Source organism: Parambassis ranga, chromosome 16 (genome assembly GCF_900634625.1).
Source record: "Parambassis ranga chromosome 16, fParRan2.1, whole genome shotgun sequence".
Lineage (NCBI taxonomy): Eukaryota > Metazoa > Chordata > Actinopteri > Ambassidae > Parambassis > Parambassis ranga.
Genome location: NC_041036.1, coordinates 3409530 through 3426644, shown reverse-complemented (window position 1 = coordinate 3426644; position 17115 = coordinate 3409530). Strand labels below are relative to the sequence as shown.

Sequence of the window (17115 nt, the reverse complement as noted above, 5' to 3'; positions counted from 1 at the left end):
TCATTAGTCTATAATAAAATATTTTAATACAAAAAAGAATCATGTTCCCATTTAAAACAAATAACAGGCAAAGTGCTAAAAAATGTTTTTTCCAGTAAGCCGATGACAATAAGCAGCAATTAAAAAAAAAAACAATAAAACAAACTTATACTGTAAAATATTGCCAGAAACTTACTGAATGGATGGATGGATTATTTACAGCCAATAACCCAATTGTGAATATTTAAAATATGTGAGGGGAAAATACAGTTAAAAAAAACAGTCTCCTTATTTTGCTGATTTCCTTTAATAGTTTTAAAAAAATGATTATGAACTGCATAAGGTTTATGAGCTGTGTTGTAGAAAGCATATGACTGCACCCGAGGATTCCTATATTAAATTAATAAAATTATTAAAATAGCACTTTTCCATTCACTACACTACATGAATTACCAACTAATATACAACCCTGAGCAGAGCACCTCTAACAGTGACAGTATACATTTCCATTTCATATATTACATCTATATTTCATATAAAGGGTGTTTACAGGGAAAAATTGCTGATTTTACAAAGATTTGGTTGAAAAAAAATTCTGTATTCATAAAGCAAAAAAAAGCAAAAAAAAATTTTAGTTAGCACTTTGGGGTTTCTGTGTTGAATACTCCATAGCATAAAGACGAGGAGAAACCACAAGCTCGGCTCTGAAGAAAGGTGATAATTATGAGTTCACCGATTTATTTCATGGGATGTGAAAAACAAAATTGCAATGTTACATTGTGGCAGAGGCAGACATGCAGTTCCTCTCTGCAGACAGTCTTTATGTAAAGCCATCTCATTTATATTTGACATCAATCGTTTTATGTATTTCAGTGCAAGACAGTGAAAAACATCCTAAATTGCCTCCACCATAGTTTTATAATGAACCAAAGAGCAGATCTATGTCATGATGACTTTTGTGCGAGCCACCATCATGTTATTATTCATGTCACCACAAGGTGGCACTAATATACAAACCCCATCATTCAGTGTTTAAGCTGACGCCCTCCTTACCTCCTCTAATTCCACACTGAGTGTCCCTGCTGGAAGGTTGAGGCTGGATCATCACCTGTCCTTTCTGTCCTGGTCCTGTGGGAGTGTCTGAGGTGTGGAAGCGTGGATCACAACAAGTCCACACAGAGTGAGAGAGATGCCGGCCCACCACAGAGCTGCGTGAGTCTCTCCAAAGATGAGCCTCCCCAACACGCCCTGCACACAACAACATGTTCACCAAGACTGCTTCAGGAAAACAATGAACACATGTGGAGGAGAAATTCTACATCAGCAGCGTTTGTTGAAATAAAACAGCGTACAGAGGAGATGAAGTTTGAGGCAGTGGTGGTGACGGTGGCCCTGGCTGAAGAGGAGCAGTGTCTCAGAGCCTTAGAGAAGAAGGTCCACATCACAGCATTACAGGAGAACAGCAGGCCTCCACACAGCAGCCGCAGAGGGACGTGGAGCTGGAGCAGGACACAGTCAACGGCATGGTTAGCAGTTAGTCATTAGGCCCCGTTCACACTGGAGAAAGTCATTCCAGCTCGAGTAGGATTGAGCCCAGACAGCCTTTAAGCTGGATGGGTTCAGACCTATTTTCAAATCTGGCTAGCACACAGTTGTGTCCGCACTCAATCCGGCTTCATCCAGCGTGTTTGCTGTTCTCCAAACCACTAGGTGGCGCCTCGTAATATGGCTAATAATGTGGCTAGCTGGATTCGCTAGCCACATTTGCGTTCACACCTGAGCCACATTTGAGCCAATCCGGCTAGATCCACCTCTCGATGGTGGATCTAGCCGGCTTGAAATCAAACTGGATTCAGCCGGATTGGAGGTGTTCACACTCGGAAAAAAACACATCTGGATTGATCTGGATGCGGCCAAATCCTGCTTAAGTCACATTTTTTCCCCCAGTGTGAACGGGCCTTAGAGTACTGACATTTTTAGTATAATCACCCTGTTTAAAAGGGTTTGTTTAATTCTGTGTATACATTTAAAAACAAGAGAAATTGGCCACGACCTCTCCAACCACCCAGTTTTTTAAAGAAGTAAATGTTTCTATAAATTAAAAATCAAATATTTTAAGAACAGGTCAGTTTAAGATTATTATTTCAGATTTACACACATCATCTTAGATTATTATTATTAACTTCTGTATCAATATGATTGAGAAAAAGAGTTTTAGTTTTTATAAACATAACGCCATTGTTGTTTACGTTCCGATGCATTCTGGGTAGTGAAGTCAAATTATTGTTCTCTTCCGGATTCTGCACTGCTCGGACTTTTTAGTTTGAACTCAAGCGAAGCGTAACACACGACAAACGCAGACTTTACAGATAATTAACATCATATCGAAGACATTTCTCACCCAGTCGCAGGCGTGTGTTTCACTCCAGCCGCTCAGCCCGGACTCACACATCTCTCTCAGGTAGTCTGCGCCGAGAGACAGCTTAGCACACAAGGAGGCCGCAGCTCCCAGAAGACCCGCTAACAGCGCGTAAACAGACCCAGAAAGCATTTCTGAAGCGGGTGCGGACAGGCGTCTGTCATAATCCCCATTCATCCCCGGACACAGGAGCAGTGGCGAGTTCAAAATTGAAAGGATGTGGAACGGCGCAAAACTAATTCACAACAAAAGTCTGCTTACACATGTAATATTTTTTATAAACACTTTACCGATGTACTCGTGGTCTAAATAGTTAACATTGGAATGATTTTATATTGTTTTTGATACATTACAACCAGGTTTTTAGCCCGTGTTTTACCTCCGACTAATTGCACGCTTTTATTTTGAAGAAAAATCGTCTTCCGCTTCCCTTGACATGTATCTTCACACATCCGCCAATCACAGTAGCCCTGAAAGTCACATGACACGCGACGGCGCTATATTGTTCTATGGGCGCATCTTAGTGACGTCAGTTGTGTTGTGTTGCTAGTTAAGACCTCTAATTTCTTGTTCGTTTACCCTGTTTTGCTTCTTTGCGATGAATAAAAATAAAGCCAGTGGAGTTGCGTGGGTGAAACCGACGGAGCCATCATTCCTGAAGAAGTTTAAAAATGATGTTGGATACAAAGAAGGACCGACTGTGGACACCAAGGTACCGCTAAGTGCCGCTTTGCTAAGTCGTCTAAGCTAGCAGCTCTGGGACGGAGGCGCATTGCATTGATATAGATGAGACAAATTAACATCCCAAGCTAATTGTAGCTCATAACTATGAAAATAGCTCCGTTAAATGTAAGTCAATGTGCACATTATAGCGCAGGCTGCTGCTGCCTGCTACACGTCTGTTTGCAGCGTCAGTAGATACATTAAGAAACGCTGCAGAACCTGACTAATAATCAGAAAGATTTTACGTTTTCTTTGGTATAAAAGTAAAATATCAAACTAGCCTTAGCAGAATAACAAGGATTAAACTGCTGCTGTATGCATTTTTTGTGTGTGACAGTGACAGTGTGGAGCAAGATATACTAGATAAACCTCTGCATTTGACTCTGACCTGATCAAAATGCAGCAAAGAAAACATCTGTAAATGATCACTTCTGTCATGATCTCACTCTTCTCTCTTTCATGTTGTCCACCTCAGCGTCAAGTGATGCCTACACTGGATGATGACAGTGGGAGCGATCGAGACGATGAGCTGCCTCAGGTTGTGGTCCTGAAAGACGGGGACCTGTCTGCAGAGGAGGCGAAGAAGATTAAAGGTGTCTCACAGCCTGCAGGCGGCTCAGAGAAAGGTGAGATCGAATCTTTGACGATGAACGTGGAAACTCTGCCTTTTTCGCAAACTTACCACTGGCTTTTTTTATCTGCTTCACAGACGATGAAGCTCCTCCTGATGGCAAAATCCTCTTCAAGAAGCCAGCCAAGCGCTCCTCCTCAGACAAATTCCAGGGCATCACTGCCAGCTCCAGCAAAAAGAAGAAGAGCAGTGCAGTAGAGAAAGATGAGGAGGAAGAGAAGAAGGATGGGAAACCTGGGAAGAAAATCAAAAACAACAGTCTCCTGTCTTTTGGAGATGAGGACGAAGAGGAAGACTAAGTAAGACTGGTGGAATGTGAGACTCCTATGGGACAGAAAATTGTACAGAATTTGAGAATAATAGTCAATTTTAGCCTGTTCCTTTTGAAGGGACAGTGGCAGTATTTTGCATGTCTTAGTTTAAAAGCTGTGAATACATCATACATGTTAGCGCCCTCTAAAAAAAAATCCGTTCCAATAGAATCCCCCTGGCTCCATTTTGTTGTACAGAACTTTCTGTCAAACTAAAACAGCAGAAAGCTGCATCGCATCCTGATTAAACACAATCAGGAACTTTTCTTTGACAGAGATAATAATTGGTTGAAATATTGGCCAAATTACCTGGAGAACTTTTGTCCACTGCTAAAGCTGGATCCATACTCCGCGAGACAAAGACATTTTTCCCCCCTGCAGACGTTACGCCCACAAAATGACGTCATTTTTTGTCTCTGACCGCCCGCTGATCCGCACTCCTGTGCACAGGGTCCGGGCCGAACTTTGTCTTTCAAGGCTGTGCGGCAACCATGCTGTGATTGGTCGGAATTTATTGTGGGCGTGATGAAAGTGGAGAAGCGCAAGAGCCTCTCCAGGTATATAGGTAGGTGTATAAACAGCACTGATTCAACAGATTTAGATAAGACCATACCGGTTTTGCATGATGAGCAATAAAAGAAAGAAAGAAAGGCAAGTCAGGGTGATTTGTCACCAATAAATCCAGACAGCCATTCACACATACCAGATGGTGACTGTTACCATTCTATATACTCCTACATACCCGGGCATAACAGGCTCGTTAACAATGTCTGTATATCTTTGCTATTGTTACTTTTAATGTCGCATCTTCACAGCTCATCACCGGACAGTTTGAAGTATCGCAGGCACATTGGAACACAGTAGATGTGCAAATGTGGTCATAAAGGCACAAACACTGAATCTTTGCTATTGTTACTTTTAATGTCGCATTTTCACAACTCATCGCCGGACATCTCACGCTGTTGCAGGCACCCTCTCTGTATAATCACCTCTTGCCATGGCACACGTCCTTGTGGTGTGTTAAAAAACTCAGTAAAGTCTTTCCTTATAGTTTAGTGGGCGGGCCGTATGAGGAGTTCTGCACACACGCGTCTCGCGGAGTATGGTACCTCAGTGCGGAAAAGACCTTTTTTTTGTATCTCTTACCACCCGTGGAGTGCGTTCTCCGCTCTTTGTCTCGCGGAGTATGGATCCAGCTTAAATGTGATGGTATATATATATTAGAAATAACTGCCTTTTTTAGTTAACGATAAAAAAAATGTCTGTCCTTTTTATTGTCATCAAGCACACGACATGTGAACATCAGCAGCTGATCAGTGGAAACTAGGCAAAATCCAGACCAGTCACTCACAGGGATTAAAATAATCCACGGATTCTTTTTTTAACCCATAACAGCAGTGACAAACGTTCTTCCTGTTTCCAGCTGCCTTCCACTAAAAAAAAAAAACCCTGTATCAGTTAGCACTGATGTGCAGAATGTTTTTGTTGCTTCCTGTTTGATTCCCCTGTCCCTGTCTATGTGTACCTGTGATGGGTCTGCTAACAGTGTGTGGAAATGCAGACTGTAGAATTTTTAATACATTCAGTTTTGTGCTGGATGTATGAACAGATTCTAGCTTCGACAGAGGAGCTGTAACGGTGCATTCATGTTAATGCGGTTGTATGATTTTTATTTTTAATGTGGATTTTTGTTTTTATTGTGTATTTTTGGAGAATGATTATTACTGCCTCAACATTAGATAAAGGAAATATTAAACTGACTGTATTGTAAACTCATTGTTTTCACTGTGTTTGTCATAGAAGCACCCACAGACTGACAGACATGTGCATGGAGTCGGACATTCCGAGTCCCCAGAGGATGTATTCATGGTCATTTTGGTTAAAGTGATAAACAGGACCAGTTTCCGCAGCACTACTATAAGTTACCAGAAATAAAAAAAACAGCATTATTTCAACCTCTTTATTCAAAAAGGCATGTTTCATTCTCACCTGCATCCAGATCATTACAATTGATGGAAGAACCTTTGACTTGAAAAATCAACACCAAATAAAATCCTTGCATTCTGCGACAGGACGCTGTGCTCTCTCCAGTCGCCGCAGCCTCCATCGTCCATGTAATAAATACACCCTGCTGACTGCAGCTTTGAAAACGATATGATTTTTCTTTTTATCTCTTTAGTTTAAGGCCTAAGCTGTCCTCTCTCCACCTGGATTTTCTCACACTGGTGTTCATCTGGAAAAAAAAAAACTCATAACGGATTCAAAGTCAGTTTCTTTAGGATTTCTTGGAAAAAAAGCGGATTAAATTAAGAAAGGTTTGGTTTACAGAGGAGGCAAATTATAAAAGAGATGGGGGCAGGATCCGGCCAATTACAAAGAAGCGTTAGCGGCTGCAGTTGACAGCTCGTAGGGCAGAGAGTGTGTGTGTGATCCTGCAGAGGAAGGTGCAGTCGGGTATCTAGAGTGCAGCATGAGACAGGAGATGGAAAAAGGGACTCAAGCCGCGGGGACGAACAGCTGACTGACTGCTGCTGCTGCCGCCCCCCCCTTCACATTGTTTGCAGCAATTGAAGCTGCTCTTAAAATGGCTTTTTAATGACAACACAGCCTGTGATTGCAACCATTGGATCTTAACAGAGAAGTGGTGGTGATTTGTAACAGTGGCCCTCAGCCTACAGGGGACTATCATGAACAGATAAAGTAGGCCTTGCTTCTCAGCAGCATGGCTTCCCCACAGAGATATGTTGAGCTGCAGCTCCTGCCTCTGCACAGAAACGACATTTTAAGGATAATTCTGGTTTATTTCTGTGTTATTTTCAAGTTCAAAGCCACCAAAATAACTGGTGAGACACAAGCGGATCAGAAAGGCTGCAAACAAACTATTTTAAAGCAAAACTTTTGCAGCCTGTCTGACCGGGTGTCTCCGCCTCTGTGAAAATAACGTGTAACAAACAGGAATTATTCTAAAAGAATGTGCAGCAGTGTGACAGAATATTTATTAACAGCTTGGGGTTTTAGCTCTGACTCTGAGACACGGCAGAATGGTTGATCTACTGTATCTGTGTGAACGATGCGATGCATAGAGCGGCCTCAAACACTGATCTCTCACGTTCTCCCGTTCCCGTCACTCTCACGACACGTTCCAAGTACAAAAAAGAAAAGCGAGTCCGAAGTCACAGTTCCTCAGATTAAAACCGGTGGTGGGAGGGACGACGTCGTTAAAGGCGACGCCTCCCGTCCTCTGTCTCGTCTCCTCAACCTTTCACAGCTGGGGCTTCTGCGGATTCCTAGTTGGTGGTGACGTTTCCAGCCTGGTGAGGGCGCTCTGGAGAACCTCCGGTTTCATCTTGATTGGTGGATTTTTTTTACTGTTGCTGCAAATTTTTTTTTTTCAAAGTTCTGTGTGTAAGATTTTTCTCCTCTCCCCTGTCCACAGTCTGCCTCTGATGGTGGTGGACGTCCTATAAAGATTTCTTGGTCAGTTTCTTGCCCTTCTTGAGGGACAGCTTGTTCTTGACGTATCCCCGCTTCCTCTTGGCTGTCTGCAGAGGGGAACACGACAAATTAAAATAATCAGCACAGGGTCACATCAGTGTGTGTGTGTGTATCAACCCCTCCTCCGGCTGTGAGCATGCCAGTGCTGCCTCGCTTCCGGACGAAGCCCGCTCACCTTTTTGGAAGTGTACTTCTGCTTGGTGCTGTCGGTGCTTCGCAGCTTGTGCTCCACACGGCTCCTGTTCTCCAACTTTTTGACCTTATAAATCCTGACCAGCCAGTGCTCTGATGTGAAGGCTTCCTCCAGGTGCTTCAGCTTGATGTCTTTGTTGCCGATCTCAGCGTTGCGCGTCCGGTCGAAGCCTGGCGGTGTCCGGAAGTCCAACTTAATGGGAATGTAAACAGGTGAAGTTATTCTAATGTAACCTCAGGATTCTCTCCGCTGGCTAAATTGTTAAAATATTCGTATGTACCTGCATCTCTCCAAAGCGGTAGTAAGACATTTTGTACATAAGGCAGTTGAGCAGAGTGGGGGAGCCTGCTTTGTCCACTCTGAACTCTCCCTGTGGGGTGAAGTAGTCACTTTCCTGGGAGCAGAAGAGAAAGAACACAAATCAAAAAATAAAAGAGACAGACACACTTTGATCCATGCTTTTCTAATCAGTCCATATAATGAGTGTGTGTGTGTGTGTCTCTCTCACCCTGATGTCCCTGGGGTGCTCCCCCTCTGCGATGCGCACCATCCACAGGAACTTGTTGATGTCATCGCCTGAGTAGCCGATCACCCCTCCAAAAATGATCAGGACGTAATCCACGTCCAGCGACCTCATGATTTCATAGGCTGCCGTCTCATTGGACGACATGGCTTTGCCCACCTGTGGAGACACACACACACCGATTACTGACGGGCTGAACCACAACACGCCAGATCTCTCTTTAACACCGTGCTGCACTGTTTCTGGAACAGAGTACATTTACTGTGACGATGTCTGGAGATGGAACGTTCCATCTCCAGACATCGTCACAGTAAATGTACTGTGAGGGTCTAATGACTATACGATTACTATGAACGATTAGTCTGATAGAAGAGACGTGGAGGTCAGGAGGCGGGCTCTAACATGATACTAAGGCTGTGTTCACGTTTCCAGACCGAAGCAACTCAAATATTTGAGGACAGAAACACACTGAAGTGACATTCAAGCCTGATTCAATGTACATATCATTAATAATTGTGCAAATCTGAATCGGTGGATATCTGATCAGAACTGAACACTGAAGTAATACACAGCTATCACCACAAGGTGGAGCAAAACACCCAGACTACAGATTGAATCGTTTTATAAAGAGACAACAGACAACGCTGAGCTGCTCTCACCAGTGCTATATGACTGTTGTTCCACGTGTTGTTGTCGACTAGCGTGGTCCTGTTAGCCATGCCCGCTATCTGGTAGCCGTAGTCCCACCATGACATCACTCTGGCGTGCTCGTCTGTGTTCTGTCTCAGCCAATAGTAAGCCTCTCTGAAGTCGTCCAGGATGTTACGTGAGCTGTTAGAGACAGGTAGAGACGCATCAAAGTCAGAAATTGTTGTGCTTGTGTGTGTGTGAGTGTGTGTGTGTGTGTGTGTGTGTGTGTAGCAGGGAGCTTCTGAAGGATTTACACTGTTTGCAAACCCATCTGGTAGGCAGGCACAAACTGCATCTGTGTCCAGTGGTCTTCTAATCCACAAAAGCTCACAGTATTGAAAGCGACACAGACACAGCAGAAAGTCATTCTGTTGAAAAGCGAGGACAGAACATCGCTTCTGGAACTGCTGAATTTTTTACACGTCATTTTTTCACCGCCACGGGCACCGCAAACACCACAGGTCCACTGTGTCACAGCTGAGACTCACACACACACACACACACTATGTGACCAAAAGTATTTGGACACCACGTCCGTGCCCTGCTGATCTATTTTGATTGATTCTACTAGATCTACAGCTGCATTCCTGTAATATGGATGAATGGCCGTCAGCAGCTTAGGTGAAGTTTCCGTCCACACTTCTCACCCGTCATGGTTGTATGATGCCAGCACTACACTGGGGCTGGAGTAGGCGTTGCTGGTGACCCAAGTGCAGTGGACAGCGAACATCATGAGCAGCATCAGCATCAGCATGGTGACTATGGACTTGATGTTGGGACCCAGACCCTCCTCCGCCTTCTCCTGCTCCGACACGTGTTTGCGTACCTTCCCGGCCTACAGTGAGAGAGAGGGGGTGGGGGGTGGCGGGGGTTGTAGAGGAAGTGTTTATACAAGGTACTCTGTAAAAAATGAGCTGTTAATGCACTGGAGCTCTGTTAATCGTTCCCACAACAGACAATTGACTGCCGGAGCTGTTTTACGGTGCCACATTCAACAGACCTGTGATCGGTTGGTGATACATTATTCCCAGCGTATCGATTTGGAAGAAAAGCAGCAAAAGGATTAAAAAAAATGATTGGACACCAGTGGCATTTGGAAGGAGGAGGAGGAGGAGCAAGGGGGTGTTAACAGATTCATGGTTTATGTTTTATCACAGAAACCAGAATAAAACACTGTCAGTTCATGCTGCTGTGGTACGGAGCTGTTTAATACCTGCCACCTTAAAGGCACAACACTAAGTTATTAGTGAAGCAGGCTGTGTTTACAAGTACAACAATCATTTGTCGTGTGTTTTTAATCAGCATGAATCCTCGAGGCATCTCTTTTGGAAGTGTGTCTAAACAAGCTAATCACATTTGCATGTCCCATCCTATGTGTGCATCACCAGCCACACTGGCTGGCTCTTCTGCTGTAAATACAACAGGAAGGTGTTTGGCCTAAAGCAGCTCGTTTAAAGCTACAGACACAGGAGAGGAGCAACACCAGCACATACAGGTATGATTGAGACGAATAATGATCCGAGTGACACATGAAAATGCAAATGTCAAACCGAAACAAGAAGCTAAAAGGCACTAAAACGCTTAATCAATAGACTACAGTGATGTTTTGTGTTACTTCAGAACAGATCAGTTAAGATAGAGATAGCAAAATGGCGACACGTCTCACTCTGATGACCCCTGACCTTGTCGTAGAGGTTGCCTGCGTTCTTCCTGTCGTCCTCGTCGCTGCTGTCCTCTGCAGGCGGGCTCTGTCGCTTCATGTCGTCGCCCAGGTAGTGTTCGAAGACGCTGGAGAAGGCCACGGCCGACAGCATGCACACCACCGGAGTCAGAGTCAGCATCAAACGCACCATCACGCCCGCAAAATACACGGCACTGATCGCATACAGGGCCACTGGTGACAGAGAGAGAGGGAGAGTGGGAGAGAGAGGGAGAGAGAGGGGGAGGTTAGCAGTGACCACAGGCTTCATTTTAATTAATTCAGTTTCATTTAATACTGTCAGGTCATATTACAGGTGCAATGACATTAATGCTCCTTTTCCCTTTGTTTTAATCAAAGTGTCAGAAAGCCAGAGGAACATCAGACCATCAGACAAACCCAAAGAACACTCCTGTAGTTTTATTCATGGAGCCAAAAAAAGAGATCAAAGACTTTGTGTAGTGATTAAGATGCAACAGGTGGAGAGAGAGAGAAAAAAAAAAGCTGAAATAAATAAAGCATCAGAATCTACCAAACAAAACAAGCTGGATTCGATTCAAATAAATCAATCAGTAATTAGGAATTTGCTCAGTAACACTAATTGGCTTCTTCTCTGACTGTGAAGTCTGAGAACTGATATCTATCAGGATGTCCTGGTAGGATCAGCACTGGTCACATGAGGAGAAGCTTGTGCAAACACAGGAATAATCACATGATATATCATCAAATGAACGAGTTATTGAGGTTGTGGGACAGACAGAAACGACAGAAATCTGCTGTGAGGAAGCAGATATGAGACGACCATGTTCTCTCCTCTCTCTGGCTGCTTTTTTTTCTTATAACCTTGCTGCTTTATTGAACAGTATGGAGCACACCGTGTCCAAAGGAGTGAGATGACTAAAACAACACATAGATCTTGACTCTCTGCACTGGCTCCTGCGTCTGCATGCTAAAAAAGGCTTTTTAAATAATCATAACGTCTGTGATGTGTGTCGGGATGGAGACGGTGTGATTTCGGGGCCATTGCAGGGCCTGAAGAACATGAGATAAATAATAAAAATAGAAATGGTGAATGCCATTAATTCTCACTTAGCAGAGACAGAGAGAAAATGATTTTCATGAGCAGGTCAAGCATTTTTCAATTACTGTGATTAACCCAAAATAATTCACACAGAATTAATTCACTGCCTAATATAAAGCAGGCGGTCTTATTTTGATTATTTTCTTGTTTAAACACAAAGCAAGGCATGAAATTAGATTTTTTTTCCCCAGTTTGGTACAAAAAATAAATAAATAAATACATCAGCACTCAGTCAGGGGCAGACGAGACGAGACACGATACATGATGTATATGTTATGAGAGTTAGTATTAGAACTTCGCAGCTTCAGAATACTAATAAAACAAAGGCTCCAGTGACCCCTACCAGCATCAAAGGGGTCAGTGTGGAGGTGGTGGAGGAGTACAAATGTACTTGGACTACAAACTGGACTGGAGGAAAAACCTGGACACCGTTTACAGGAAGGGCCAGAGTGGCCTCTACTTTCTGAGGCAGCTGAGGTCCTTCAGCATCTGCAGGACGACGCTGAGGATGTTCTATGAGTCTGTGGTGGCCAGTGCCATCATGTATGCTGTTGTCTGCTGGGGCAGCAGTCTGAGGGGGAGGGACATCAACAGACTCATCAGGAAGGCGGCCATGTTGTGGGAGAGGACCTGGACCCTCTGACAGAGGTGTGTCAGAGGAGGACGTGGTCCAAAATAAAGACTATACTGGACTGTCCCTCTCACCCGCTCCACACTGTGCTGACCAGCTACAGGAGCTTGTTCAGCAACAGACTCCCATGATGCACCACTGAGAGACACAGGAAGTCATTCCTGCCTGTCTCAATCAAACTACTGAACTCTGAACTGTAACAGTCACTCTTTACTATGTAAAGGTTTTTATACAGTATATGTTCTTTAGAAACACCTCAGGGATTTAAATGCTATCTAGGTATTTAGATATTTATTATATATATTTCAATTTCATATTTCAAATTATCTTTGATTTCTATTGTCTGTAACAAAAAAGAATTTCCCCTCAGGGATAAATAAAGTAATTCTGATTCTGCTTGTTCCACTTAGCAGCCCTCATGAGAGAAAGGTTTTGGTGGTCAAGAAAGAAGAAGAGAGATTCAGCAGCTTCTTTCAAAGACATTTTTTAAGAAAACAAATGGTTTTAATTGTTGAATCCTTAATTATCTGCCCAGTTATTCTGTATTTTATTTACTTTATCTGATTTCTTTATCGTCTTTCTCATTCCTGCCTTCTCTCCACAACCATATTTTTTGCAATTTTACTTTTTTTCCCCCAATCGTTCCTTAATTTAAATGGCTCCTGTGTGCTTTGGCTCTGCTGCTGTGTTCGTTTTTAAATGCCTGTCAACAGAGCAGTTTTTAAAAGATAAATTGGCTAAAAAGCTGATATTCATGGTACTAGGAACTGACTGTAAGTGGTCTTCACTTCACTAAAAATCGCCATCTTCTTTGTTATTAGCATCTGTAACAAAAGCTTCATAGTCTCTGAATCTGAATGTAGCGGCTGCAAAGGCTGTCAAATCAATTTTTTACTCTACGTACCTGAAAGCCAAGCTGCACAGCTACAAGTTAACAGGATGTGGCGTATCACCAGAGACTGCCCCAATATTTGTCCTTCTCAGCTCTTTTTTTTAACAGGATGGACAAAACCAAACAGACATTTCAACTCTTCCCTAAAACAGCTTCAACATACTAAGAAGTATGGATCATAAAAAACAAAAGTATTTATTCGATGCTTACCAAAGACGCGCTCATCATTGATGTTCTTTATGCAGAACCAGAGGCCTGCTGGGAAGGTGCAGACGAGGATGTGTAGGTCAAAGAAGAAAGACACCCAGGTGGTGGGCTGGTGCTCAGATACTGATGCTATGATGGGAATGTGGATCTTAGCATAGCTGTGGAGGACAGAGGTAGAAGTTCATGTCAAACCATCAGAACGGAGCAAATCACTGCCTGAGAATGAGCCAAAACGTGAGGGCTTTAACAGACAGAATCAAGTTCGGCTGTGTCAGTATGACCCCATTACTTCTTTTACTGCACTGCAGCAAAAACCAACTTCCTTCATAAAAAAATAAATAAACTAAAATCACTCAGACATGTGCACAAACACAGATATATGTGCACTAACGCACCATGAGAGCTTTACAGTTTTACAGCTGATGCTGCAGTCTGCCAGTTCTCTGTGAGCCCTGATCAGGGAGAGGAGAAGCGGAGCATTATCTGTTCGGGATTTTATGATGGGGCGGACTGACAGGGCTGACTGACCATAAAAAAAAACAAAACATTCTGGCAGCTGGGAGGAGGCGAAGGCAGCAGAGCTGTAATACTTGATGTGTGTGTGATTTGTCCGTCAGATCCAACCAAAAAATAAAAAGCAGATTTTTGCTCCTCAGCACTAGAAGGAGTCATAAACTCTTTGATCGTTAATTAAACACATGAATGACTTCAAACTTTATCGTAAATCAGGAAGTGGACAAGGCGGAATAAAACTTTTGATGCCACTTTTACAGGTAAAATTATTAGTAACACACACACACACACTCACACTCAATTCAGGGCAAAACTACAACACATCAATTCTGAGGACTTACCCCGTATCCCAGAGGGAGTAGAAGCGCCCACTCCATGGAGCAATGTACCCTGAAGGTGAAACACACACACATCATATGGAATGTACTCACAAGTGCATTGAAACAATTAAATGGACCCATGCGCACACACACACACACACACGGCGGTGGACTGTCAGTGATCAGTGTATTCTGTCACGCATCGGTGGAACAAGTAATTGGTTTGCGACGTTCTTCGCGCATGTATCGATCACATAATTACTCTCTGATATGCGCGGTGCAGTGATAAATGAGAACACGGAAACTAATCAGCGCCGTTAGAGAGCCGGCAGGTGGTCCTTTCATATACAGATAATAGATGTGAGCTGTAACTGTACGGCTGCTTCTCCTCATAAACCACCTATTGCTTTAACTGGAAGAGTCTCTATAGCCTTAGAAGAGGCTTCTAATTACCCCGAGCAGACTCGTTAAAGTATTCAGGTGTCACTTCTAATGCATAGACACAACAATATGAAGAATTTAGGCCATTTTAGGCACAAAGTAAGAGAGCACAGCGTAAAAAAAGTTCCAAAAAGGAGTAAATATGTGTTAATATTCTCCTTCCTTCTTAAAGCCTACACTACCCACAATGCAACTCATCCAGCCAACTCAAGATATCCAGACACAGCAGAATATAAGATATCGGACTCCGCGAGAACAGAGAACAGAGAACAGAGAACTCGCTCCACGGGTGGTAAGAGTGAAAAAAAAAGTTCTTTTCGGCACGGAGGTACCATACTCCGCGAGACGTGTGTGTGCAGAACTCCTCATACGGCCCTCCTACGCAGTGCGCGTCACACACAAAAGGTTGACAATGCAGTTGTATTGTAAATTGTGAGCACAGTCGTGGTTACCTGGCCTAACGAGCTGATAATGTTCAGGGAAGAGGGCGCACAGCATCACAATAGATCGAAGATCAGTGCAGCTGACTGTAGCAGACCTCTGGTCTGTGTGAGTTTAATTCTGTGAACGTGTGGATGACTGTCTGCAATAATACATCCCGTCTCCTGGTGTTTAATGTGCGCGAGCCGCTGTAACGCCGTGATCAATACTGGGATTAGTTTTTATCGCCACCTTTTGGACAGACGCTCTCCTCTGTGCTCCGTGTTTCTCCTTCCAGGAGCTGTTTGCCAGCTGCATCTGAAGAAGCTCTTGGCTTCTCCACATTCATCACGCCCACAATAAATTCCGACCAATCACAGCATGGTTGACGCACAGCCTTGAGAGAAAAAGTTCTGCCCGGACCCTGTGCACGAGATCGCTGCACAACGGGTGGTCCAAGATAAAAAATGACGTCATTTTGTGGGCTTAACGTCTGGATTACGGAGTATGGATCCAGCTTAACAGTCATCACTGAAACTAACCCCCTCACATTTTATGTATTTTCTGGCTTCAACAGTATTGATTAGATATCAGTAATTAATTGAAAATAGGTCATTTTAGCCCATTACATGCTAGCACACTGCTAATCCTGATTGATGTAGTCCTCAGTCATCAGCGAATCTTCTGCTGCTGCTCGTTGGAGGTGTTAACTCTAAATGCCTGAGACTGATAATGTGCCTTGTGGTGCATTTTACATAGAACAGAAAACTGAAAATATATTTGTTGTTTTCTGTTGCTAACACCTCATTCATAAAGGTGCTGCTGATTCAAGTGTAAATGTGTGTTTCTATTATTTTGTCCACCCCCTTTTATGCCTGTGTGAGTGGGTTTAAGAGCAGCTCCTTGTGTAATGCAGTGCATTTCAACAACACAGAGAAGAATTACAAATAACATTTCTCATGTGTGAAAACAGTGTTTAAACCTTTCACCTCTGTTGCTCGGTGTGTTTGTAGCTGACTAACCAGCCTGTTCATTTACATCCCGATTACAGCTTGTCCATATGAAGCTATTATCTGTGTCACAGTAATGGTTCAGGATCAGGCACATCGCTATCGCAACCTCCTTTTTTTCCTCTATTTGCTTTCTAATAATAGCGCTGTACTGTTTAACAGGATATTACATGAAGGCAAAAAAAAAAAACACAACAGACAACTAACCTGTGTATGTCAGATAAATGACAGAGAGGAAAACCAATCCAGCAGCCAGGGAGACTCCCAGGAAGAACAGGGTCTGGAACTCCTGTCTGGTCAGTCTGTCCTTCAGGTACTGCAGGAAGGCATAGACCTGAAGCAGCACAAACACACCTGCAGAGGCACAGACAAGTGCAGAGTTAAGATCTGACATTCACCTACAATAATGTGGCAGCAGTGGCTCAGTAGTAGAGCAAGGTTGTCCAATAACCGGAAGGTTGGCGGTCCTCCCTAGTCATTGTTGTGTGTCCTTGGGCAAGGCACTTTACCCGCATTGCCTCCAGTGCACTCACTGGTGTATGAATGCATATGAATGAATCGGTGGTGGTCGGAGAGGCCGTAGGCGCACCTTGGCAGCCACGTCTCCGTCAGTCTCCCCCTGGGGAGCTGTGGCTATCACTGGGTAGCTTACCACTGCCACTGTGTGAATGTGGTGTGAAAGAATAATGCATCTCAATGTAAGCGCTTTGAGTGCCTGCCCAACAGAGCAGAAAAGCGCAATATAAGACCAATGCATTATTATTATTATGTAATTACATCAATAATTTGTTGCATCAAATAAATCACTAACAGCTGATAACAGCGCCGTCATTGTTTCTGTTGCATTGCTAATGTACAGTAAATCAGTCATCAGATTTAAATACGAAATAATTTTTCCATGGAAATGAGCATTAAGCAACAATTAGAGGCGTCACAT

The 17115-nt window shown here is 43.5% G+C and overlaps 3 protein-coding genes across 3 annotated transcripts in view; 1 reads left to right on the top strand and 2 right to left on the bottom strand.

Moving 5' to 3' along the window:
• Positions 1-23: 23 nt before the first annotated feature.
• On the bottom strand, positions 24-2811 carry LOC114449116 (transmembrane protein 42-like). The gene is made up of 3 exons (XM_028426485.1): positions 2381-2811; positions 1332-1478; positions 24-1227 (listed from the first exon to the last, which is right to left on the bottom strand). The coding sequence occupies exons 1-3, from the start codon at positions 2573-2575 to the stop codon at positions 1084-1086; spliced, it is 486 nt and encodes a 161-aa protein (XP_028282286.1). The 5' UTR covers positions 2576-2811; the 3' UTR covers positions 24-1083.
• Positions 2812-2886: 75 nt separating this feature from the next.
• On the top strand, positions 2887-4517 carry kiaa1143 (KIAA1143 ortholog). The gene is made up of 3 exons (XM_028426484.1): positions 2887-3110; positions 3597-3747; positions 3831-4517. The coding sequence occupies exons 1-3, from the start codon at positions 2997-2999 to the stop codon at positions 4049-4051; spliced, it is 486 nt and encodes a 161-aa protein (XP_028282285.1). The 5' UTR covers positions 2887-2996; the 3' UTR covers positions 4052-4517.
• Positions 4518-6843: 2326 nt separating this feature from the next.
• LOC114449113 (dolichyl-diphosphooligosaccharide--protein glycosyltransferase subunit STT3B-like) overlaps positions 6844-17115 on the bottom strand; it is a 48200-nt gene continuing 37928 nt past the window's right edge. The window contains exons 7-16 of the mRNA XM_028426480.1: positions 16386-16532; positions 14329-14377; positions 13478-13632; positions 10647-10858; positions 9612-9799; positions 8934-9105; positions 8260-8433; positions 8032-8145; positions 7734-7943; positions 6844-7605 (exon numbers count right to left, since the gene is read on the bottom strand). Of these exons, the coding sequence (XP_028282281.1) occupies positions 7525-7605; positions 7734-7943; positions 8032-8145; positions 8260-8433; positions 8934-9105; positions 9612-9799; positions 10647-10858; positions 13478-13632; positions 14329-14377; positions 16386-16532 (1502 nt within the window). The 3' untranslated portion in view covers positions 6844-7524. The remainder of the gene's footprint in view (positions 7606-7733; positions 7944-8031; positions 8146-8259; positions 8434-8933; positions 9106-9611; positions 9800-10646; positions 10859-13477; positions 13633-14328; positions 14378-16385; positions 16533-17115) is intronic.

What these genes read in the sequence shown, in the direction of transcription:
- LOC114449116 (XM_028426485.1), bottom strand. Translation starts at nt 2,575, where the DNA reads ATGAATGGGGATTATGACAGACGCCTGTCCGCACCCGCTTCAGAAATG. An exon ending in AAACACACGCCTGCGACTGG is followed by an intron (nt 1,479 to 2,380) that starts GTGAGAAATGTC and finishes GTCCTGCTCCAG; the next exon opens with CTCCACGTCCCTCTGCGGCT. An exon ending in CCTCAAACTTCATCTCCTCT is followed by an intron (nt 1,228 to 1,331) that starts GTACGCTGTTTT and finishes TGTTGTGTGCAG; the next exon opens with GGCGTGTTGGGGAGGCTCAT.
- kiaa1143 (XM_028426484.1), top strand. Translation starts at nt 2,997, where the DNA reads ATGAATAAAAATAAAGCCAGTGGAGTTGCGTGGGTGAAACCGACGGAG. An exon ending in GACCGACTGTGGACACCAAG is followed by an intron (nt 3,111 to 3,596) that starts GTACCGCTAAGT and finishes TGTCCACCTCAG; the next exon opens with CGTCAAGTGATGCCTACACT. An exon ending in TGCAGGCGGCTCAGAGAAAG is followed by an intron (nt 3,748 to 3,830) that starts GTGAGATCGAAT and finishes TCTGCTTCACAG; the next exon opens with ACGATGAAGCTCCTCCTGAT.